Source organism: Rhamphochromis sp. 'chilingali', assembly GCF_963969265.1.
Source record: "Rhamphochromis sp. 'chilingali' genome assembly, chromosome: 7".
NCBI lineage: Eukaryota > Metazoa > Chordata > Actinopteri > Cichliformes > Cichlidae > Rhamphochromis > Rhamphochromis sp. 'chilingali'.
In genome coordinates this window covers 8,852,345-8,877,553 of record NC_137934.1, presented here as the reverse complement: position 1 = coordinate 8,877,553, position 25,209 = coordinate 8,852,345, and the positions used below count along the sequence as shown (strand labels likewise).

At 39.1% G+C, this 25,209-nt stretch overlaps 1 protein-coding gene across 9 annotated transcripts in view; it reads right to left on the bottom strand.

Moving 5' to 3' along the window:
- Window positions 1–19,121, bottom strand: part of znf800b (zinc finger protein 800b) — a 28,694-nt gene extending 9,573 nt beyond the window's left edge. The window contains exons 1-4 of one of the 9 annotated variants that reach the window (XM_080886381.1): window positions 18,731–19,121; window positions 8,249–8,295; window positions 7,484–7,595; window positions 3,803–4,145 (exon numbers count right to left, since the gene is read on the bottom strand). In XM_080886381.1, coding sequence (XP_080742507.1) covers window positions 3,803–4,145; window positions 7,484–7,540 — 400 coding nt within the window. In that variant the 5' untranslated portion in view covers window positions 7,541–7,595; window positions 8,249–8,295; window positions 18,731–19,121. Of the gene's footprint in view, window positions 1–3,802; window positions 4,146–7,483; window positions 7,596–8,248; window positions 8,296–17,024; window positions 17,836–18,387; window positions 18,407–18,526; window positions 18,644–18,730 lie in introns of those variants that run through there. The other 8 variants (XM_080886378.1, XM_080886375.1, XM_080886376.1 and 5 more) reach the window with 8 other exon arrangements.
- Window positions 19,122–25,209: the final 6,088 nt, after the last annotated feature.

Genomic DNA, 25,209 nt, shown 5'->3' with positions numbered 1-25,209 from the left:
TCATGCAAGTTGAATTGATTTATGTTCACTCTCAGTGTAACAGTACTAGCCAACAAGTTTTAAACATGTAAATCAGATATAAAATTTTCTACCTGCATGAAAGATCAAATTTGTTGCCACAGTGTTATTTATTGGCCTTAGTGATAATAGTTGTTTGTTATTGATTGAACGAAACACTTTTTAAACCTTTTTTTAAAGCTTTTTAAACCATTTTCAGACCGTAAGTTTGTTGTTTATTTGCTTTTGTTTTTTTTAAAATACAATTACTGTTTTAGTCTTCAATTCAAAACCTGTGGTCATCATCAGAAACAAGCTACCAAGCAGCAACCACCACGTCACTGTCATTTTTTGTAAACATAAATAAATAAATAAATAAATAAATAAATAAATAAATAAATAAATAAATAAATAAATAAATAAAATGCATCATTAGGATGTGATCACAACATCCTGTGCCACAACACAATGAACACAATCAGCACACATTCATGGAAAGAAAGAAGTTTGAACGTATTGGTCTTAGAGTCAAACAAATTTAGTTTTCTGTTGTATAAAACATTAAATATAACATAGCAGGAGCAGAGCTTTGGTTCTTGCATTATTTATAGAAGCTGACTGTGGCTGAAAGACCTGCAGTGGTTTACTGAAATGACTTATGGGTAGGTAAAGTGCCCTCATCCTACCTCCTCTATAATAAAAGGTAGAATGAGGGCATAATTTTTATTTTGTATGTAATTATTTTTTTGTATTCCATGAACAATTTTTTTTTACATCAATACAATCTGAGATGGGCATACAAACAACCACGGGGTGTTTACCTTCACATACACCACCACACACCCTGTTATCACCTCAAAAAATAAGATGCCATTGAGAACATTATTTCTACTGCGACAAAAGAGCTGTTTGTAAAAGCAAGGCTACCACAAGGCTCCAAATAAAACATTATCATTGCTTCCAGTTGTGACAAATATCCACTGTTTGTCTCCCTCTGAAGCATGCACATATATTACAGCCCACAAACTACCATTTGTGTATCTTGGAGATTGTAGCGGTACCCTTTGACTGGCATTCTGTTAATTCGTGGAAAGCTCTGCTATTTCCAAGATGACGTTAATTAATCTCATGTTGGAATTCAGAAGCTGAGACATTTCATGTTTAAAAATTTTGCACTGGTACAATATATTTTAATGCCAACTAGGGCAGCCAGATTTTTAAGTCATGATTACTGTGATTAAAATGCATCAAGGCAACAACATTACTGTGATATGAATAGAAAATGTGATAAAGGGTTTTGTCTTTTGTCTTTTTTTATCAAGTTAAGTCAGTATAACTTTAACAAAGGCAAACAAAAAGAACAATTACATAATTATTTCACATGTCCTTTAGTGCAGCGGTCCCCAACCCTTTTTGCGCCACGGACCGGTTTATGCCCGACAGTATTTTCACGGACTGGCCTTTAAGGTGTCGCGGATAAATACAACAAAATAAAACTAGTACCGGTACCGAAAAACAGAAGATTTATTCATAACACACGTGAAAAGACCCAGGAAAACTGAGTTAACGATAAAAACGATAACAAAATAACGCTGAAACCCGATAAAAACCCTGAAAACCATACATTTCACACCTGAGCGTCAACTCTCGCGACCCGGTACCAAACGACTCAAGGACCGGTACCGGTCCGAGGCCCGGGGGTTGGGGACCACTGCTTTAGTGGTATCAATATTTTATTTTTAAACAGCATGTTTATAAACAATACAAAGTTATCACATTACTTTCATCTAGTTATCAATTGTCTACTTTTAAGAAGTTTCTACAATACTGGGAGGCAGGTCTACTCAAAATGCCATACACACCTTGAGTAGACCTGTTTTGTGTGAAAGTGGTGTAACTGTGGTTGGTTTACTCTGATCTGAATTCTTTCATGAGTTTGTAAGCGTGTAGCCTCTTTCCAAGATGTGGGTTTTGTTTCACACAGAGAAAAAGCCCAAGCAAACTCCAAGTGAACCAAGTGAGAACATTGAGTCTGCTTATTGGCTAGATGTTACTGGGGCAGCAGCAATAAAACAAAATGAAAAAGGTACTGTGTTCTTGATAACACGGAGAATTTCTCTAAACAGTATATCTGGGTGATATTTCACAGTTCGTCGGACTGAGGTTAGATCACATTTTAACTGTAAACAAACTGCTCTGGAGTTTTTCGTGAACTAGACCCAGACCACTCATCCATAGGTCTCAGTGCGGTTGTTCTGCTCAGACAAACTAAACAGTAGAGGTGTGAAAACACCCTGAGAGACACATAAAAGTGAAAGAGACTAGCTTACAGAGTAATACACCCACAGAGAAGGTGGCAGGAAGAGACAGAGACAGAAAGGTAAATGACAACTGTGTGAGAGGCTTTGATAGAGATGAAGATTATGTATTAATGTGTGACAGAACATGTTTTCCTCTTTACCATCCCCCAACACCTCCCCTGCGTATGCTGCTATAATCCCAGGGGTGAAGGTTAGTGACCACTCTGACCTCCACATCCCCCTCTGCAAGAGAGTCAGATCAACCAGAGCTTCTCTGTGCAGTGTCTTTATTGCTACCAGAACTATATGACATTAACACAGTATCAGTGTACACATATGTGAGATGCATAAAAACACCTCTTCTATTCTGAAAACATGAGACAAGAAGGAATGCTACTGTGAATGAAAGGCAGGGAAGGTTCATCTAACAAACCAAAAGAATAGAATAAAGCAAATATTTCAGAATTCAGACAGAACATCTGTCATTATAAAAAGTAGATTTCATAGCCTTGTAGTACAAATTACAACTCTATCCAAAAGCTTAGCTTGGTTTTGGGGTCATGAAACACATTAGCTAAAAGTAATCACACCACATAAGCAGGACAGATGTGACAACTGCACAATCTGGCCATGAAAATCTTTCCAAGTTCTCATCCTAAGTGGAGAATTAGGACTATTTTTTCCAAGTTAATCAATAATGGGTTACGTCTTATTCTTAAACTAGGACTGTGTTCATTTCTCTATACATTTCTATTGGATTTAATCCCATTCTCACCAGCAAAATGGAGGAGTAATGCAAAAAAAAAAAAAAAACTAGTGTAATAAATCAGTTCCCAAATAAAACTTTCATAAACATCTGACAGCTCCAGCTAACCAGTGGTGCCCAGAGTGGTGCTCAAAGCCAAAGGCAGTTCCCATTTTCTGTGTATAAACAAACCATTCACTTTGACTTTGGAGTCCAGCCTTACTCCAGCGCCCTGACAGGAGGCTGACAGACAGTTTTAGCCTGTAGGTGGATGAATCAAAGCAGCGAGTAGTGCAGAGTGAAGACTAAAATTCCCACCATGAGGTTGTATGCCAGCCAGCCATGCTGCAGTTTACAGCCATGTCTGTCCAGACTACTAATATACTTGGTGAAGAACTTGAAGGATAGCAAAAAGACTAATGCAACAGACCAAATGACAAATGTGGTAACAATAGCCTCATCTGTTCTTCTTTTATAGTGTTAAACACTGCCCTGAAAAGTGTTTTTGCAAAACATACTGATGTTGATTTAGCTGACCTTTAACCCTTTGAATTTTGTCCTTTTGAACATTTGTCTTATTCTTGAATTATGTAGCTCTGACCAGCAACATCTATCAATTCATCCATGAGACCAAGCAAACGGTTGTGCTACATTTTCCCATACCCTTTCCTCAAACAATGAGCTCATGAGAATGGGATAAACGGACGACTCAAAACCTTAAGTGCAACAGCTTGAGTCTGCACACAACAGTCATACTCACCTGTGTTCTGGCCATGTTTGCAGGCACTCGTCTGCAGAAACTGCTCCTCAGTCTGGCAGCTCTGGTCCCTGGTCTGAGTGGTAGTGTTCCTATGAGGCTCAGGCAGTAGAGGGGGAATGGGCTTCCACAGAGGCTTACCCTGGTGCTGTCCAGCAGAGTTGCCCCTTTCCTGAACATCCACTGGAGTTTCCTTCTGGTCCCATTTCACCGGCAGCGCCTCAGCTGAAGCAGAGGTCTGAAGATGAAGCTGATCAGAGCACTGATCTCCATGTCTGGGTTGCACCTGTTGATGTTGGGTGTCCGAATGGAGTTGGCCTCCCTCCATCTCTGGCTGAACACCACTCTGACAAGAAAGCCAGACATGACAACATAAGACACACAAATAAAACGGACTGCATTTATAATTAAAGCCACTGTAATCTCCATGCTCCTGTGGGTACTGTGGACATCAGCAAGAATTGCTGCCTGCCACTGTGATATATATACAACCACTGGAGGGAGACAAATCCAAAAAATCTTTAACTGCTTTAGATAGTAGCTGTCAAAGGGAAAGTGACTAACACTGTAGGTAAAAAGGGCAAGCCACTGCAGTGATGGATACTAGCATATGTGGGACTGCTTATGAGACAAAAGCTTTAAATAACTTCTTTATAGTTAATAGGTTCGTCTCAGGAACGCACCCCTGATAAAAGGTTCTGTTTGCAAAGGGAAGCCAATTAGAAGAAAGTTGGCTTGTTTTAGACAGTGGATGAATATAAAGGGCTGCACCAAGGTCTAGTGCATAGTAAATAAAGATTATTTTAATCAGTGTATCCTACAAAGCTACTCTAGCAGAGTCCACTCATATGGAAAAGATATATATAAATCTTATAAGGTTTGTATCTGTCTTGTGTGAAACTTGTATGAAAAGCACACAAGAGTGAAAACAGATATAAGATCCCTTGAAAAATTATATAAATGAAACTTGTACGTTTTGGATACTTACTAAAACAATATATGAAAGTAATGAGAAAGTGGCCACTTTCATGAGTAAATCATATAAGCCTTATATGATTCACTATATGAAGTAGGCCACATCTTATGCAAGTCTTTTATAAGTTTTTACTATTTCTTTTCCATCTGGGCAAGAATTTAAAAAAATAGTTTGAAATTATAAATGTTACCTAATGAAGACTGAAAATTCATGCATTCATAGACAAGTAAATTAGAAGAGAGCTCCTTAAAAATACAATTAGTAGCTGTCTTTGTCCTGAATTAATGCCAATTGTTGGGCAGAATGAAGGACCACAACAGCTGGCCGTGTATACGTCTCTGCGCACATGTCTCCTGAGCATCCAGAAATTTTGTAGAGGAACATTAACCTTGTCTCACACAGCTACCCCCCAGCAGATAAGTGACTCCCCATCAACTCCTCAATGTGTGCACACACAGCATGTTTGTCTGTGTGTGTATTTATGTCTCTTAACCAGACCTCCTTTCTATCCAAGTCCCCAATCTTAGCTCCTCTGCCACCCACCAATTTATCCTCATTCCCTCTCTGTCTGTGTCTGCCTCGCTAACTCCTCGTGTCCCCGCTGTCCTTGAAGAGGGATAAATGACTCCACATTAACTACATTACAGCACATCACCACAGGACAAGTGGGCCGGTTGGACACTAAGGCACAAAGACATACAAACGGACACATTGCCATATCGTGGCTTAAACAAATAGCTGCAAAATAGCCCAAAAAATATCCCATTTGTGCAATACACACGTAACCTAATGAACCCAGTGGACCCAGACAGATTTATTTCAACCAATGGTTCAAGTGCAAAGATGAAGGGAAAGAAAAAAAACACAGTAAGTTTTTACTTTAAGAAAAAGAGGGAAAAAATCACCGTCATGAGCTGAAGAAAAAAACATCAGGGAGTGCCACCATTCACTTAGAATTTCAATTCATCTGCCAGTCAATCAGTCAACTATTCATGATTCATTTTCAATGGAAAGTGGTGAGCACAAAGCACAAGAAAGAAGACTGATTAGAGTAGGTGGGCGGGCTATGAAATTCCACTCTTTTGAAAAATGTCATGTGGAATAAAGAATAAAACGAACAGGTGAAAGCGGTATCAAAAAAAAACAAAAAACAAAACAGATAAATCAGTCGGATGATTATTTAACAAGACTGATTTTCATATGGATATTGACAGCAATATCTCATTAATCACACGATGAATGGTATTTAATCATGAGGTCTATAACTTCAACAAAAAAAGATGCAGGGCTCTAATGAAGATTTGTAGATTTGCATTTGTATATGGGCATTTACAGTTTTTGGTTACTGCTTGGGCTCTGCGCATCAGCAAACCGAACCAAAACAGAATAATGAAAACTACATATTAATAGGGTTTACAGTGGTACTAAAAGAATTGTTCGAGATATAGCCCCTTTAATAAGGTGATCAAATTGCAAAATTTCAAAAACAATTATTAAAGATTTTGTGTCCTGTTTCGCAGTGAGGCTTCTTGTTATTAAGAAAATTAACACGTGAAGAGTGAAAAAGTAAAGAAGATGTTAGTTGAGCTTCAAAAAATGTGCAAAATACACAGAATCCTCACAAAGTAAAGTGTCAGTTCGCCAAAAGACAAAATTTTGGCAAGAATTCTTGGAACAGAACTCTACAACAATGCATCTATATCAAAATTATGAAAAAACAAACATGCAGAAATAAGACAAAAGGAACAGCTTATGACCCTCAGTATAGCACCTCATTTGTCAAACATGGTGATGTCATGCTTTGCTGTCAGCAGAGCTGGTACACAAGAATTTATTGATAATTAAACGACTGACAGATGAAAAAGGATAAACACTGCTAAACATATTCAGGTAAACGTGCTGAAACACAACAGACAACCTATCATCGTTCAGTGGGACAATAATCCTTAACAAGTGGCCAGAGCACCCAAAAAGCTTTTCAGGGTGAAGAAAGTCCTTGCGTGGAGTCGTTGTTACATAATCTCAGCCTGGCTGAGCTGCATTTCACTTGCTGAAAGGGCAGACCTACTAGATTCACTGGTGTAGATACAAAGAGTGTTGAGATTGACCGCCAGGCTAGAACATATAACATGATTTAGTTTATGTCTGATTTATTTTTAAACCCCTAAATGTTGGCATTATGTGTAAAGGGCTACAGCTCCTAAACTATCCTCCCCAGTGATGAAAAACAACTCAAATTAAAGCTAAGACTCTGCACTTTGTCGTATTGACTGTTTGTTTTTTTTTCTCCAAATTTCCTGGCCGTCTAAATATCCTTGTCTAGACTGCAAATAAGCTTCTATTGTAACACAATCACTGACATATTTTCTCTTTTTCACAATAAAAATACTAATTGTATTACCTGGTGTATCTGTACAATTCCTATTTCCCATATGCAAAGGCTGTGGCACACTGTAATGACTGCAGGCACAATACACATGCTACAAAAAAAACACAAACAACACAGGGGCTAGGACAAACAAAAGGGGGTACTTAAAGGGAAATATATAAGGACAGAATTCAAGTTTTCCCTAGTTCACATCCAGTAAATTTTGTAACATGTGGCAGGAGTTATTTCAATAATAGGTTAGGTTTCATTTGGGTCTAACATAAATGAAGTGTGACTTTACAATCAGACAGGCATTGTTAGATTTTCTTTTGTCCAGTACCTGTCTGCGGGGACAGTTAGAGCTCTTCCTCCCAGCTGACTTCTGGGCCTTCACCATGCTGCCAAGACTGGCCTGCTGCCCCACACGTTCACTACCAGCATACACCTGTAACCTGCAACAACACTCCACATGAGCCAAGAACTGGACTGAAAGAATTAACTTCTGCTGGAAAAGCCACTAAAGCATGAAAAGCTGTCTAAAGAATTAAACAAATTATAGTTTCTCATATCTTAACTGTGCACTGTTTTCTTGTTTACAGATGTACACTTGCAATACATTTGTAAAGGATTGTTTGTGTGCAGATTACACAAAGCCATGATACATTATCAACATCAGCGAAGCAGACTAGTGAAAGAATTGTAAGTCACACAATCTAAACTTTAAATAAAATGCTACCAATGTTGCCCATTTAATATCATCTTCCACGTGCGTTAGTCTTCAGAAAATGTGGGAGTTTTACAGAAAGTTGATGAGAACAGTCTGCAATGTTACCATGAACCAATACACTACATGATTTGCACCATCTCTATGTGTGCATTTGTAACGGAGTACTCTGGCTCATGAATATTGTTTCTCCTAATTGATATGCAGCATATATTTCTTCTAAGAACGCCTTATAGTTGTAACCATTCTGCAGCAGTGTAAAGATTGATTCAATCTGCATTAAAATAAGTTGTCACAGGTAATTCTATTGAAGCAAGAATTGGTGCAATCAGCAAACCCAAAGAGAGAGAGAAAATGTGCATAAAATACTTTTTTTTTTACCCATTTTTGCAACACTGTGGTGTCCAAATCAAGAATCTGTAAGAAAACTGGTAGAAAAAAAAGTTTCACTTCTTAAACACAGCCACATAAGTTACAATACAACATGTAGAAAACACACCCATAACAAGGTCTAATATAGATACTGGGTGTGTGGAATCTGAAACTGCTTTTAAGTGGGCTTTGTTTTGTTACAAGTTTCCTTTTGATACAGGAACTGTATTGGTGGAAGTGCAGAGCCAGTGGTTTTGAATGAGTTACCTACTTGAGTCCTTTATGAGTCAGACTGAGAACTGCAGTGCCAAATTGTTGTGGATGCTGTAAAGATACTTTTCATTGGTTGCTCTGTATCATAACAAATCTACCATAGCTTTGTATTACAGATTTAGGTGTGAAACAGTATGAGTTGCTGCCCTCTAGTGGTCATTTAGACACCATATTACTGGACGTATTTTTTTAACATAAGATCATCCAGCTTCAGAGGCACATGCTGAACAACCTCACTTTTCCAAAATTTGCCATCTTTTGCCATAAGATCTAACAACAAGAAGCCTACGTTAGCTGTCACTGCAATCTGCAGAGTGACTTTTGTTGTTTTTTGCCAGAGAACAAGTTTTAAATGTATGAAGAGTCCAACGTTGAACTAATAAGGTGCTGCAAGTGACAGTGGCTTGAAGCAGTTTGGCTATGACATACTATGAGCATCCCAAATTTGTGGTAATTTGGATTTAAGAGACAGCAAGGAAACACAAAACAAATTGGATGAATATCAAGAAGGGAAAGCACAGATCACCAACTGAAATTAGATCACATCAACTCTATGCCTGAAGCAAAGATGTAGTAGCGAAGATTTTGAGATTTTATACTAAGTTTATTAAGTATTGAAACTAATATTCTGAAATTAATCACTATGACCTTCAACTACAGGGAAAGGGACATTAGGCAAACAGCGACAGTTGTGTCAGTAGATGCAGCGGGGGCCCCGAATGCTTCAAGACAAAGCCAGTGTCAAAGCACGCTGTCCCATGTACAGGCATGTCCCCCACTCAGAAACACTTTAACTGCTACTGAAACTCCAGCAGAGGGAGACAAAGCATGTAATGAAAATGGGGTTTTTTTAGTTTAAAAGTTTTATAGTGTTTTCTACAAGACCAAGGGCTTGAAGATAGCTGTCACAACGCAACACACCTCTCAATGCAAAAGATGTTTAGTATACCTCAAGTGGGGGCAAAATTATGCCTGGCCTGATGGTTAAGAACAGCAGGCGAGATGCTGTTCTTAACCATCAATGCAACTCTGTTAAATAAGTCATATATATATATATATATATATATATATATATATATATATATATATATATATATATATAGATTGTTCCTGAATTTACATTTCTAGTGTGCCAGGCATCGTTAAGAACCACAGCACGCCTTTTCATCTCTGGATCCCGACTTTTAGCACTAATGATGAACCAGTCAAGCACTATGCAATAATGCCACAGCAGAGGATACTTGCAATAATGGAGCAGCTACTTAACAGATGAGCTCAACTAGAGTGGAGCCATGGCTGGAGACATAGAAAATGTCAGTCTGTGGGAATGCATTTGTTTTTATCTTGTCTATCTAAAAAAAAAAAAAGGAAAGGACAGCATGGATGCTACAGGTCAACAGTAACAAAGTCAGAATTTCTAACAGAACTATTCAATTAAATTTATGTATTTTCAACTAAAATTAAGAGCAGGCATATTAATACATCATGCACCTACCCAGTTAAGCTCTATTTTTATCAGGAGGGAGATTAACACCAGCCATTAACTATAATGGGAAATGAGGACTTTGACCGGAAAGTCTGTCTACCCTGCCGACTACTGGGGAGTAAGGAAACAAGCTCATTTAAAATTTCTGTTTCTTTATTTTTAAAAAAATAGTAGAGTTAACCTTAGTTAATACAACATATAAAGGCAGTGCTAAATTTGAAGCTACTGTGGACTTATCCCCCTCCTATCCTTCACTGCTCAGCAAAAAAAGATCTTTGATCTTCCTGAGTGTAATTTGTACACCATGTTTGTGAAAGTCTAAAAACATCTAATACTGGTGAGGAACCCTACATTGCTCTTAGTATGCATTTAAGAAAAACTGTCTATCTATTTTGTGTTAATCCATTAGCTCAGTGGCCCCTGATGACCTGCTTAAGGTATTTCTCAGTGTTTCACTTAATGCATGCTGGGATGCATTCAAGCACTCTACTATCCTGAATACGAATATATTATTACAGAAAACAAACACAGATTACAAGTTTCTGTCACTCTGACCACAAAGAACTATGCATGCAAAAGTACATTTGAAATTATCTAAGCATCTGAGTTTCATACTAAATCTAGAACTATCAGAAATGTTTGTTACCGTTTTCCAATCACATCTACAAGACAAGTACTATACAGCAAATTGACACATAAGTTTATCTACATATTTGAATATACCATAGTATCAAAACAGACACACATCTCGACCCAAGACTAGCAGCACCTAATAACTGATAACTCCAGCTAATAATGCCATTCTTCTCAGTCTGCTGGAGCTGACCCTACCACCGTGGACACTGCCTTAGGCTCCAGTCATTGAGTCCTAGAGATCAGTTGGTGACCTGCTGGATGTCAGTTACTCACTGACCAGTCTCTAGGCCTGTGTGACTGATACCTTAAAGAGGCATCATGTACTGCAAAGGCTGAAAACAAACACCTTTAACAACACACATGTCAACAACACACAGGGGACTCTCACATTTGTATGGCAACAGACAGAGGTGGTTATGAAGGACTGGTCCGTGTTATGACTCTGGTAATGACACCAATGTGGCTCAGACTGGAAATGGCGATATTAGCATGGTTAGCACATTGGCCTAAAATCATGTTATTTTCCTCACATTTATCAAAATGTCAGATATTTTAAGTAGTTCTAAAATTCTACTTTTGGGGCCATCAATCATCTTTCACTCCATTCTAATGTATACTAATGTTTACCTTTTAAATATATTGGCAGCCGTGATTATTGTTATCCTCACCTTTCATGTTTAAAAAAACATTATCTGTTGAGAAAACTATGCATTGTACATCTAGTACAGTGATGCTCTGTGAAATTGTCTCTCAGAAAGAAAACAATGCTCCACAAATGCTGTAAGACCAATTTCAAAAGATCAATAAAGAAGAAACAGGTTTGAAAAAGGCATTTCCTTCCATCCTCCTCAGAACAGTCCTTGATAAACAACTGCTGAACAATAACTGATAATGCAGAAAAAGATGAATGATATGAGCTTGTGTTTGCAATGAAAGGCTGAGCTGGGACTAAATTGCCTGAGGCACTTGGAAATACAGTCTCAAAGCTGACAATCTTAAGAATTAATCACGTTTCTTATATTCTAAAAATAAGTGCTCAACTCTTCTCCTCTCCTATATACTAATATAACTCTGAACAAATCACCCACTACCTGGCTAGTATGACTCACTGCCTGAGTACCATTACCATTTCCAGCTGTAAAATTTCAATTCAAATACTCCAGTATACCCATTCCCAGCAAAACAAGCAGGCATCCATTGCTCAGTAGTTCACAAATTACACCTGAGTGTGAGTTTCAGCTGTAGCGGCAATCCATAGTGAATTCTGTTAATACTATGATGAATCCAATTTGTAAACTGAGTTTCCCATCTGGGAACATCTCTTATTTTAGGAGAAAAATCATAATTTTCCTTTTGAGAGAAAATAGATAAGGTAAATTCACAACAGAAGAAAATAACTTTTTCTATGCTGCAGTGAAACCTCAGCTTTCTATGGTATAGCAGATAAAGAAATATTTGCTACATAATATTTAAACATCTAAGTGTGCATTATTATAAGATGTACTGCTTATGTAGCACCACAGCCATTAGATAGATGGCAGCAATCATGATCTACTAGTCATTTCCTGTGGCCGCTGGAGAAGACTTCCTCCTAATGGACGAACTCTATACACTGACATGATGCTAGCTGCTGGCAGGTATACCAAGAATGACTACAGCACAGTATGGAGGCAGTGATATTGTGCGCTGCTTGAATGTAAACACTTTCCACACGGTGAATCACAGAATGGACCGTTTATATACGGTGGTGGTGACCCTTTCCCTTTATTGCTTGTATTCTCGAAAATGTGCAATATGTATATAGGAAGAGGACGTCCACTTGGAGGAGGTCCACTTGGAGGAGGTCCACTTGGCCGCCTCATGTTTTCCAAAAGTATCACTATCCAAAATCTCCAAATTTTTCTCCACATCCATACTTTGAAAGTCTGACTGAAGGACAGGGAAAGACACCTCTTCCTTTAAACAGCACTCTGAGTAGTGAAACCAATTGGTTTAACTACCAGTACCTTTGCACAGGTGCAAGTTAAGCATGTCACATGCACCAATGTTCCCAGGATGTTGGCTTTTGAAATGTAAGCTACTAACAGGTTTCAAGGTGAGCTGGGCCCCAGAAAAAGTAGGATGTTGATCAAGAATACGGCAATCCACTATTTGGATCTTTTGTATTGATCTTTTTCGTAGGTCCCATGTTGTCACTGATATCTATCTAGCAACCTACCTACCTACCTATCTGTTCAATTCAGTTCTCTGATTTTCTGTGTTCACTTCACCACACAATCAACCAGAGTGGGAGCTAATGTACCACAGAAGATGTTAACAGCAAAAAAAAGAATAGTTCGGAGGTGTTTCACACCTACTACACCAGCAGCTTTTCTTGAATATTTCCAGAAGTTTTACACTTTACCACAAACTCTCCTCAAATAAGTTGGCATGACTGAAAAGCTCAAAGCTCTCCGTCTCAGTCAGAGACGTTACACAGGGTAGAAGCTGGAAGGACGTTGGTTTGGTGTAACTCTTGCTGGAAAGCTTTTACTGGACTTGAGTAACATAAGGTGTCCTCATTAACTCGATTCATATTATTGCACTTCAGCTGTCTCCTGTCAGCTCCACACATACACACACACACACACAATGTGTGAGAGGAAGGTGAAGAAAAACTAACGCAATGCAAAAATAATAATAGGTTGCAGTTGTCTAATAACTCTTAACATAAGCTAAAATTAGCCTAATAGAAATGTAATGTTTTGTGAGAAATGTTTTGTTTTGTTTTTATACATGACAGTTTCAACTTGCAACTGTGGATACAGCAACATACTGTGTTCACTGAGAACGGTTACTGGAAGCGTTCCTGAGCCCACACAGTGAGTTTCACTACTGAATCGTATCTGCTTTAAATGAACTGCTGCTGGCGCAACCAAATTTTATTTATTTTTTTTTATTTGTCCCTTGCATACACTGATTTCTCCAAACTGTACAACAGATGATGGAAATCCCAAAGTATCTTAGATTGAGACGTCTTACTCTGAAACTGCTCAAAAACAAATCTGTTCAACCTCCACAACTTTTCCAAATTTTATCCCCCTGTCCTGTTACTTAACATTTTGCATGACACCAAGAGCGTTCCTGTTCAAACTGGATGGCTAGATGTGGCCTTTCTATGTGAAGCTTGTATGTTCTCCCTGTGCCTGATTGGAGTTTCTCCCAATGTCAAAAGAAATATTTGTTATGACTGCAAAAGACTTGAAAGCTGTCCAGTTTGTGTTTCACCCTCTATATCACCTCCATGGCCCTTAGGTGGACAGGCATTTAAGATTGAGGCATCTGTGTATATTGACATTTTACACAGTGTCCCAACATTTTTGGAGACATATCTGTACAACTGCAAAATAGTCCCTCTAACTGTAACACTAAAACAAGCTTAGATAAATTCGGTGGAGTTTCTCACTTCAAGAAAGGTACTGGTGACAGAAAATAAACATTCACATTCAAATATGATTAACTGATCTCACTGTGTGTTACAGTAACATCCTGTGTGATAGCATTAACAGGTTGCTGCCCAGGAACATATGGGATCTCATATACATGCACACACCAGTTGGTCTTGAGATATTATACTGAAACTCACAAACATTAATCATTGTGGAAAGAAATCATTCTCTACAACGTTTTGGTTGCAAATGGGAAAATACCTGAGCGATACCACCACAACCACACCAGCTGAGTTATTACACAGACTCATTCTCCCCAGCAGCAACTTCATTCTCGCCCAGAAATCATTGCACAGCAAAGTTTGCTGAAACTTAATATCTTGACTTGCTTTCATGTCATCATTTTCAACAACCCAATTGAGCCAGAACACCCTTTAAAGGCACACTCGGTGGCAGTACACACAACAGCTGAATTAGACCAAACCAGATATGAAACAAATTCTCCACAGGACACCGTCCTTAGCCTTAATTCAAAGCAAGCACACAGCAGATTAGAGCAACATAAAGAGATGCAGCAGCAGCAGCAAAGCATGGAAAGGGAGCACAGACACAGATTTAAATAAATAAAACCACAAGAGATGCATAATGGGCATTTTCAGGCCAGGTGTGGATGCACAGTGCATAGTCTACTTCATATCAAGGCTTTAAAAAATCACACATAAATGTATAATTAAGTACAAGCCCCAAAGAGGGTGATGTCAACAATGAATGGCAAAGAAAGAAAGCAACAATCTATGAAATCCAAAACACACACAGATCACCTGAGATCCCACCCTATTCTGTAATGAGGCAACACTGTTGTGACAACAGCCTTGAACAACTGTTCTAGTCAGATATTTCTATCACAATAGGTAAAAAGTCTTTTTTTGTTGTTGTTGACAGATTGATATCTACTGAAAACTGTGCTTGTCTTTACCATGAACACTGCAAAATACGTTTCCCTAGTGCAGGGGTGTCAAACTCAAATACACAGTGGGCCAAAATTCAAAACTGGAACAAAGTCGCGGGCTAACGTTAATATTTATTGAAACATATTTATTCCTCCAGATATAAGAATGAATCTTTTCTTATGGACTCAAACACGTTTTGCTGAAAAACTGAATATGGAACAAGCAAAGCTTAATACTAAACAATATATATATTGGCTGTATAATACCAGTAGGCCAGCTCTAATAGTAATTTGGTATGGCTGCGGGCCAAATGTAATTAGGCTGCGGGCCAAATTTGGCCCGCGGGCCAGAGTTTGACACCTATGCCCTAGTGTATTTAATTGTTTTGTAGACTCGAAATACTCCACCATAGTTTCCTGGCTCACTAGTTGACTTACTACCTAGCTTGCTGGCCGTTTTGCTGAAATTGATTATCTTGTTTCCTGGCTGAATGGATATTTTGCTGTGTTTCTACTGTGGTGTGTGACTGGCAGGTAAAAAGGCTTGTTGACTGACTGAACTTGCACACTGGTTTGACAAGCTGACTCAGAGACTGAACACAACACTACATCATTAACCTGACTGAATCATACAGTGACGTCATTTAACTGTTGCAGTCAGCATCCACCCTGGTGAAAACCAAGATACCTGTGGTGCCTCAGCAAGGAAGAAAGCCAGGCAGTCTTGGCTGCTGTTCTTATCTCAAGCTGCTAAAAAGAAATAAACACCTAGAATAAAATGAATGGAGGCCAAGCTGAGGTAGTTAAAAGATTTGCCAAAAAAAATGGCAAATATAAAAGTAATATGAAACAATATATATAATACAGGGAATAACAAAATATAGTGGTTGCTCATGAAGAACAATTCTGTCAACTTCAGACTAACCCTCCTTTTTATTTTAGTCCTCTGTCGCCCACTTTGTTATCTAAACTCATGGCCTTCTTATCCATTCATGTCACTCCCGAAGGTTAGACTGACCATCTCTATTCTGTCAAAGTTACTCATGCACTGTGTCACAGCTTGAACAGAGGGCAATAGAGAAAACAGAGGCAATAGGGGGCAGTGCAGCCAGGTTCTGACAGCATGCAGTGCAAAATAAGTTTTCAGTTAATCAAATACTGAAATAACAGCCACCTGCAAGTTCAAAGTTGGGAGCTTTAAACTGTCAAAGAAGAAAAGATTCCTATATCACTCCATTACCTCAGGGTGGCATCTGTGCTTTAGGGAACATGTTTCACAGCACAGGGAGCAATCTCTACTGATCTGTAACCTTTTGTTTTTTTAAATAAAAGTACAGGAAGTGGAAACTGCACAGTTAAAAAAATATGTTAAAAAAAACTCAATGTAAACACATAGGTGGGGGTTAGTCAGGTAAAAAAAATTCAGGTAATATGAGATAATATTATTAATTAATTTCACGAATCAAAATCCTGTATGTTGACATCGCTGCAAAATTCGTGTAAAGCTCACGCATTTCCGTTACATTCAAAAACTGCTTAGAAAAGAGTGATTTAACTGACTTTACTGCACAACAGTATCTTATAAAGGATTCTGTAGCTGACATTATCACCGTTTCACGACTTTATGGCTTAGTTCTCTAGTTCGGTCTGGCCGATCAAACCATGCGCAGTGCCCCAAAGCGCAACGGCAACAAATAAAACGTTCCTGGGTAAAAACGCCATGCTCATCTCCAAACCAGAAACGCGTGGCGCGCTGTGTATGTTACTAAAAAACGAGCGAGTGCTTATCCAGTGTCCGAATCATAATCCAACCCCATTCTCTGCGCTGTTCATAAATGCTTCACGGCCATATCATCGCGATCCAGTGGAAAAGACGTGTATCCACATGAGCGAGTTCACAATAGCCACATGCACCGAGCACCATGAGGAAAGGACCGGACGGATATACTCCTCTCCGGCTGGCCTGTCGAGCCCTGTAGCAGGTTTAACCAGTGTGTGTACGCATCCACTTACGCATCCCAGGGAGAGCGATGGAAACATAACCATCTCGAATAAACGGCGCGATCTTCCGTGTTTATACGAAATCCAAGTCGGTGCACTACTGGAGAGTGAAAGCGCACGGCGATTGTTGCCGCCCGAGTCCGTGTCTATTGGTTCTCGTTCAGCTGGGGCAGCGTCAGCACACACACACAGTCTCCATTTGCAACTCCATCGCCCCCCATGGGCGTGCGAGGCCGCGGGCTGTGACGCAAATGGCACTGGGTGATTTGCAAATGACATATCTTCCTAATTCGGTGTCGTCGCCACAGGGACTGGTCCAATTCACCAGATATTACCACAGAAATATCCATCCGACGGCGGGGGACGAGTAAATAAAGGCGGATGAGCAGTTCGCTCTACGGGGATGCGGTTGCATAACTCAGGAAACTTAATAAAAATGTGCACGGAGCGAGCGATGTGCAGTCTCCGTGGCTGATTTTTTGTGGTTGTTTCGATTTAATCCCAGTGGCCTGTGCTAGCACTCACCACACGATCCGTCATCGACTTTTGGCCACAGGAGGAACCAAGCAGAGCGTATACACAGGGAACCCAGTGGCCTCGCTATGGTGGATGTGTGGTGGCCAGAGCTAGGACGCATGCACGTAGCTGACGGCGAAAGACAGGACAGCCAGAGTGTGACTTAGGACCACATTCACAGGCCATAAAGGGCCCGCATGAATGCTATTGTGCTCTTTTATCCAAGAGTCCAACTATTTACAAAAGGTTGGCCAACACACACAAAAAATATAGCGGCGAAAAGGTGGCGGCGGTTACAGCAGCTGCCACCGTTCTCTGCGCAAAGCAACAGCACAATCATTGCGCAGCGCCGGACTTCCCCGGTTTTGTGCAAACTGTGCGATTCGCTCAAAAGACTTTTATTTTTTTTTTTACCTCATTCAGGCTATCTTCGTCTGGTAAACCGCGAACCAGAGCGCAGAGCAGTCGTCGTTCTCATGGCACGATTTGCATCGCCCCCCATTATCCCCGAAAATCTCCTTTTACACGGTTATATTGTCAGCCTAAAAAACGCCACTGTTTTGAGCAACAAAAGAGCAGCTTAACGTGATCAAAGAAAAGGCCAAGTATAAAATGCACCTTTCACGCCGTTAAAGAGAGGCCCCTCGTAACTATTGCAGCATGGCAGGGGAGTGCGGCGTAAAAACGAGCTAACCCGAATAAAATACACACAAAGACAAGGTGCAGCTCTCGCACGAATCCGTCCATCGCCACCGTGACCGCAACACTAAAACGTCCCCGATCATTTGGATTATCCTGGAGTGGCCGGGGATGATATCACGGCGAATGTGAAACGCTGCGTTTTGCGGCTCCGTGGCACCTTTTCCAAGAAGCAGCTTGGCGCACAGGACCGGTGACCCTTCCATCTTTGCGCGTCCTTCTACCGAGCGAATTGGTGAACAACCCCGTATTTTGACCGGTCTCTGTTGAATAAAACACATCGCGGTAGGAGATTTTACCATTGAGGAAGTAAACGCCGCGTGTAAAAGACTGCTACAAGTCTCTGAAACTATTCCTCTCCCCGCCGCGGCCAGGCAGAAACAAGAGGGCGATGACGCCATTTTCTGCAAAAACAACCATGCTCGGGAAGCCAAAGCGAAGGAGGTTCAACCCGCTCCGTAGCCCTCAAGTCCCGCTGAAACGTATTTAAACCAAGTCCTTACCTTGTTTTTCTCGGATGGGTGGCGGAATAGCGTGTTTCGAGAGATAAAACTGCTCGACCGTTGCTACTTCGAGTCCGGAGATTGTTTATTTCGCCTCCCAGCGTCCCTGGTTCACTCTGAACAAGTTCCTCTGCGAGCCGCTGTCTTTGTGCACCCAGAGGAGCCTCTCAGCGTTAAACCAGTCTCTGCGCAAAGGTGCACCCTCTACGTCCAATTTTAGCTAAAAATATCGGCACTTTAGAGGGACAGTACGGAAAAGGGAGATGATTTGGTCTTTTTTAATTACAAAAAGTTGACAAATTGACCAGCTTTTTATCCAGTGTCTCGGTTATAGCGTTGATTAACCCCCAAAACGCGCAACCTTTTCGAGGACACAGACCTCTCCAGAAGAGTCCACGACGCAAACTCCGAAGCACACCAGGGTGTTTGTACCCACCCAGAAGTTAAATTGGCAGATAAAATAATTTACACTGCCAATTTAATAAAATACCAACTAATTAACCAAAATAACCAAAATTACTGACAAACGTGAACGAGTTATTCGCATTTGTGGTGATACGGTTTGATTTACTAAATGAATATTTATTGTTTTTAATCACAATTTTATACAGAATGTGATTTAGAAGTGCATAAAACACAGTTGTGCGCTTAAAATTTTCCTCCAAAGGAAATTGATGAGTTTATTTTTCTTCTTTAAATGAATTCAAGTAAATTTAAAGATTTGTGTAACTATATGACAAGTTATATGTGATACATGAGAACAAGTAAAAGGTTCTCCTTTTAAAAATGTATTTCCAAGGACAACTCCCACTGATCTCCTTAAATATACCAGATGACAAATTGGTTTCTTACAACTTCATGTTGTTTTCTACTTTATTTTTAAATTTCCAAATGGCATTGGTTTATAAATACTGACTTCAAACTACATTTAAAAAAAGCATGAGTAGCTTTTTCAGCTGTTGACTAAGTTTATTAGTAATAACACTAATGTGATCATACATTTCTCATCAATAACATCGCTTATGTTTTCAGTTGTTTGGATAGTTGGTGTTGAATAATCACATTTTTTTAACTAAAACATATCTAATGGCATGTCACTGGCTAGCTAGTCTGCTAAACACTAGCTTTCCCAACTTATGCCAAATAAGCACTTAGCCTTACCTGTCCTACCTTCATTACAACTTCCTTCACTTGTTTGTAACAAATAATGAAAACAACCAACTGTTTTGTGATATTTTAGATGCATATAAATACATGACTGGAACTATTTTCAATGGTGTGAATGCCATTTAACCCGCCTAGCATCCTTAAGCTAGTTAGCTTAACTGCAAAAGGCCAGCAACAGCTTCTAAGGTAATACAGCTATGTTAGCTTTTTTTGCTTTAAGTTCGCACATATATATGTTAAACTACAATGGTTTTTTGCAAAACAGAGAAATAAAGTTTGTAACTGCACGCCTACCTTGTTTCCAGACAAGTTCAGTTGAAAACAAACCTGTTGGTGCAGGCATGGGGTCTTACTAATAAACCCCCCCTTACATTTGAGTCATGTCACATAAAGGAAGTATTTTTACTACATTTTATCACTTCAGGTTATCTAAATGAATTCAACAGACAGACTATTTTTCTACCGAGCTCATGCACCCACTAATAACAAGTGCGAATTAAAATAGAAAAAGGGTAGAAAAAGGTAAAGTAGTTAAGCTAATTGCTGCCAGCTGGCTAAAACAATAACTGTATGCATAATATGTCTGAATATGATAGTGGCACATATCTATCTAGCCACACACACACACACACACACACACACACACACACATATATATATATATATATATCAAAAATTATAGCATATGCAAGCGTCATGTGATGCATTACTCATGTTGAACACGGGCTATGCACCTGCTGCTTGAATAATTAGATAAGGGCAAATTTTAAAATGTTCCCCTTGCCCAATAGAACTAGTTATTGTGTAGTAGTAATTGCAGCCATTTTTACAGTGCACATGAAATGGGCATATATGTATATGTTTTTGTTGATTAGCTGTACTAACTAAAGAAAACATAGAAATTTGACTGTGACGGCGGATAAAAGTAATGTAAGTAAGAGAGGGTATGATCAGTGCAGGTCAGTGTATTTAGCTAAAGAAATGTAGAATATAAAAGCTCTATGTGATACATAAGTAATGTGGAAGATGGGAAGTCATGCTCTGCTGCTCAAATAATTAGTAAAATGTTACCCAACTAGTAGCAGTATTCTAATAATACTGGTTATTTTGTGGTAGTAATAGGAGTTCTTTTTAAAGTGCAGGTTTATATAGCGAAAAAATGATTGTTTGCAATAAATAGAAAGTTTTTTTCTGGCCTTTCCAAATCTTATACTACTCTTTATACCTTGCCTACTATGATATCTTAGTTACATTCTTATAGTATGATGTGATGCAGTGTTATCATAGTGTGCCATCAGCTGTTGTTGAGGCTGTTACAGTCTGTCAGGATCTGGTAAAACCAGCCTTCCTGATAACTAAAGCTAAATGCCTTGAAATGCACCATTTAAATACAAATACAGGGATTTCCGTGAAAATGGAGCTTTACCCCCTCACAGTTGGAACTTGAGTCAGCATGTTGTGTTGCTATTGATATGCTTAAGAAAGGTGTCTCACTTAAACAAAGTAAATGTGCTAATTTTCCCTGAACAGGGCAGAACTTTGATTTGGGCGCACTGTGAACAAACTGTTATGTTACACCTGTTATAAAGGGTTCTGTTATTTAACTGGCAAAAATCATAAGCATCACATATGTGAAATCTTATCTTGAATCGACCCGACAAACTCTTAGACCACATCAAATAAAGAAAAACACTCAACACATTGAATGCAAAGTGGGAATAAAGTATGGTTTTAAGGAGAGGGGGGCGGAATTAAAGAAGTTCCATAAGAGTTATAATCCCCGCCAGCTCTTTCCTTTAAGCTCGTGAGAGCCCACAACAAAAGGTGCCCACCACTATCGCCTATACACAATTAACTAAAGCACCAGCATTATTCCATTATCATAAGAATGCTGTTTGCAAAGGCGGGAGGGGGGACTCCTCGGCATTCATGGCCGTGGTCGAATAGAGCTGAGAGCTTTTATCTTCTCAATTACATGCAGGCTGCATTCATCACACCACCTAGTGACATGTTTGGACACTTTTTGTGCACAACAAATAATTCGTTTATGTTGGTAATTTAAATGGCTTGTTTATAATTATAGCAGTGGGCCTTTTTTTTGGAGGGGGGGGGGGGGACTGGTGAGATTAGGGTGGGACTCGTTTCCAGAGGGACTCCAAGACAAACAGATGACACTGGTAAGATCTTTTTGTTTTTCTCTAACGGGGCATTCAATGTGAGCAAATATTGTAACTGTTAATAGTCTCCAAACATTCCTCATAATCAGATTTATGTTCATCTCTTGCAAAGGAATGAAAATGAAGCGTTTTGTAACGCATACATTGCTTTCCTAATGTGACCGTTCTGCCTCCTAAGAAGTGTCAGGATCTCACGCGCCTTCAAGTCGTGCACATGCTGCTGCAATTATGAATTCAGAAGACCACCTGTGCAGTAATTGCTCATACCAGCAGTAGCATCTGAGTTTAAGGAGACTAAATGAGGGCAGGTTTCTTCTTTTGAGGCTAACATCATTTGTTTTGAATCACATTTCTGCCTGAGTGCTTTTGATCTATTATGTGGCTGATGATGAGATTCAGGGTCGTGTTTGAGCTAACTGACCACAAGGTGTCAATGTTGCCGGGAATGTATTTCGCCGTGTGTCATTTTGGTTCATTAATGGAGAAAGCACTGAGGAAAGCAGCAGGTATAAATACCTACTGGATGTCATGCTCATATAAATCTAACTAGATGAAGTGATTTGTCCAGAGAGAATAGACAGAAGGAGAACCATCTGTACTTGCCAATGCCTCAGTAATGTATAATTCTGGCTTAACACAGCAGGTTTCATCCTTATGGTGCTCTATCACAATTTAATCCCTAGTGCATTGTACTTTGTCTATTTTCATTTCTTGATTCTTGTTTAAATCTTTCCTTTTAAAATAAGATTGATGTTAGGAAATGTGTTGAATGGACAGGCAAGAATGGTGAGCGTTAAAAAAAATAATGCAGCAGCTTATTTCTGTGGGGACACTTTGATAATGACACACCTAAGATGCGTGGGATACGTATCAGGACATCAACCGACCATAACATTGCAGTGCTATGAGATTTCTTTCACTTTTATGTGTAATTTAAGTTTTCCCACCTCTCCCTGCCAAGTCAGTTTTTTTTTCCTTTTATTTACTTTTTTTCAAAGCAACAAAAAAAAAATTACCATGAGAAAGACCAAATGAAGTTTGCAGCATTCCTGTTTGACTCAATATACAATAATGTGCAAAAGTCTTGAGCCACCCCTCAGTTCTTTATACTTTGTTGAGAAAACATGACATATGTGCGGCTTCTTTTTTTTTTTTTTTGCGATGTGCAAAAATGCTTAGAAATACAGTATATAAGAAAAAACAAAGATTGCAAAATTCTAAAGAACTCAAAAGTCAGCATTTCATACAGCCATCTCTATTCTTCAACACACTGTTAGAAAAGCTTTCCTGTAATTTCTTCAAGTAGTCTTCAGGAATAGTTCTCGAGGCTTCTTGAAGGACAAAGCTTCTCTTTTGATGTTGGCTTCCTTTCAGTATGTTCTCTGTTCACACGATCCCACACTGCATCAAAACTGTTGAGGTACGCGCCCCGGGGAGGCCAACTCATGACTGATAGTGCTTTTTTTTGTGTTTTTCTATGCAGGTATGCTTTTACTGCATTGGCAGGATCATGTCATGCTGAAAAATAAAGCTGTTGCCAATCAGGTGCTTTCCAGATAGTATTGCACGATGGACAAAAGTCTGATGGTACTTTTCTTCATTCATGATTCTATCAGTTTTAACAAGATCTCCAACAACAATGGCTGAAATGCAGCCCCAAACCATGACAGAGCCTCCATCGTGTTTTAAAGATGGCTGTAGCCACCCACTGTTGTACTTCTCACTTCTTGCATACTTATTAAAGACAACTGGAACCACGGATTTTAAATTTGGATGCATTACTCCATAAGCCAAAATTTCTTGCGTAATTTGACATACCTCAGCCCTTTTCTTTGTTTGACTTCCTTCAGAATAGCTCCTTGTTGGCCACGGTTCCACTAAGAAAATTTCTGACGGGGCATCAATAACTGAAGGGCCAAATGCATCGCTCACTTCCTTTGTCAGGGGTTGCTGGATTCCTTCCTGTTTTCTAAGGACACTTATCCTCTACACAGTTTCCTCACATTTTTTTAAGTAAGCACTGCACACCACACCGAGATATGCCAAGTTTTGGGCTAATGGCTCTTTGATTATCACCTTGTTGTTGCTGCACAAGACAAACAAACAAACAAACAAACAAAAATGGGTTTTGTTATCAATGCCAAATTGCTAGCAACATAATGCCCTAAAATACAATTTAAAGCTGGTTCTTTTCTAAATTATATATTATGTGTAGACACATCACTGGTTGATTGTTTGATTTGTTTGTTGCTTCATTTGAACTTGAACTTCATTCAGGGTAAGTGGACTACATTTCTAATTAGCTTTGCCAGTGTTTATAAAAATCGTATTTTTAGAATGTAATATAGGTTTTAAAGTGCTACTATAGAACTTCTCAAAGAAAGAAAAAGATGGTCACCGATTTATGAAATAAAAACTGAATTTATGAGCTAATAAAACGCTCGTCTTTGTAAAGGTCATTTCTGAAGCACCAGCCTTGTTTGATATGTGATCAATTGTGTTAGCCTAAACTTAGTTCACCCCCTTGGACACACCATTCTTTTTTGTACAGTCTCATTAAGGTATCGTGGTCATCTAGCCATGGGATCAATTGTTGACATACTCTTCTTCACTTCGCTATGGTAGGCTATTTTAACATCTTCCCATAAGTTTACATAAAAGCTACATAAATTCTTAAAATTAAATCGGGGAACTTCAAAACCCCCGCTTTTCTGTGGGGATTTGTTCGTTTGTTCAGTTTCCAATCATCAAACTTTGTGGTTATACAGTCACATCGGACTCAGTCTTGGGGGAAAAAATATCAGCTGTTCTTTACAAGCATGTGCAAGGACTCAAGAAGGGTCATTACTCGCATCAAAGAAGTTGATATAAATTAAATTACTAAGCATTTATAGTTTAATGTGCAATAACTGATCACAGTGCTTCCAGATATATTTCACGTGAGTAACATTTAATGTGTAAAAAAAAAGAAATAACCTCTGTTTTAATGTTTTCCACTCTTTCTTTGATCTAAAAAACTAGTAAAACTGTAGAAATATTAACTGGACACCACATTATCACTGACATAATAAGTGAATCTCTAAATTCACCCCACTCGCCAAAGCCCGTAAATGAGGAACATGTGATATTTGCTGC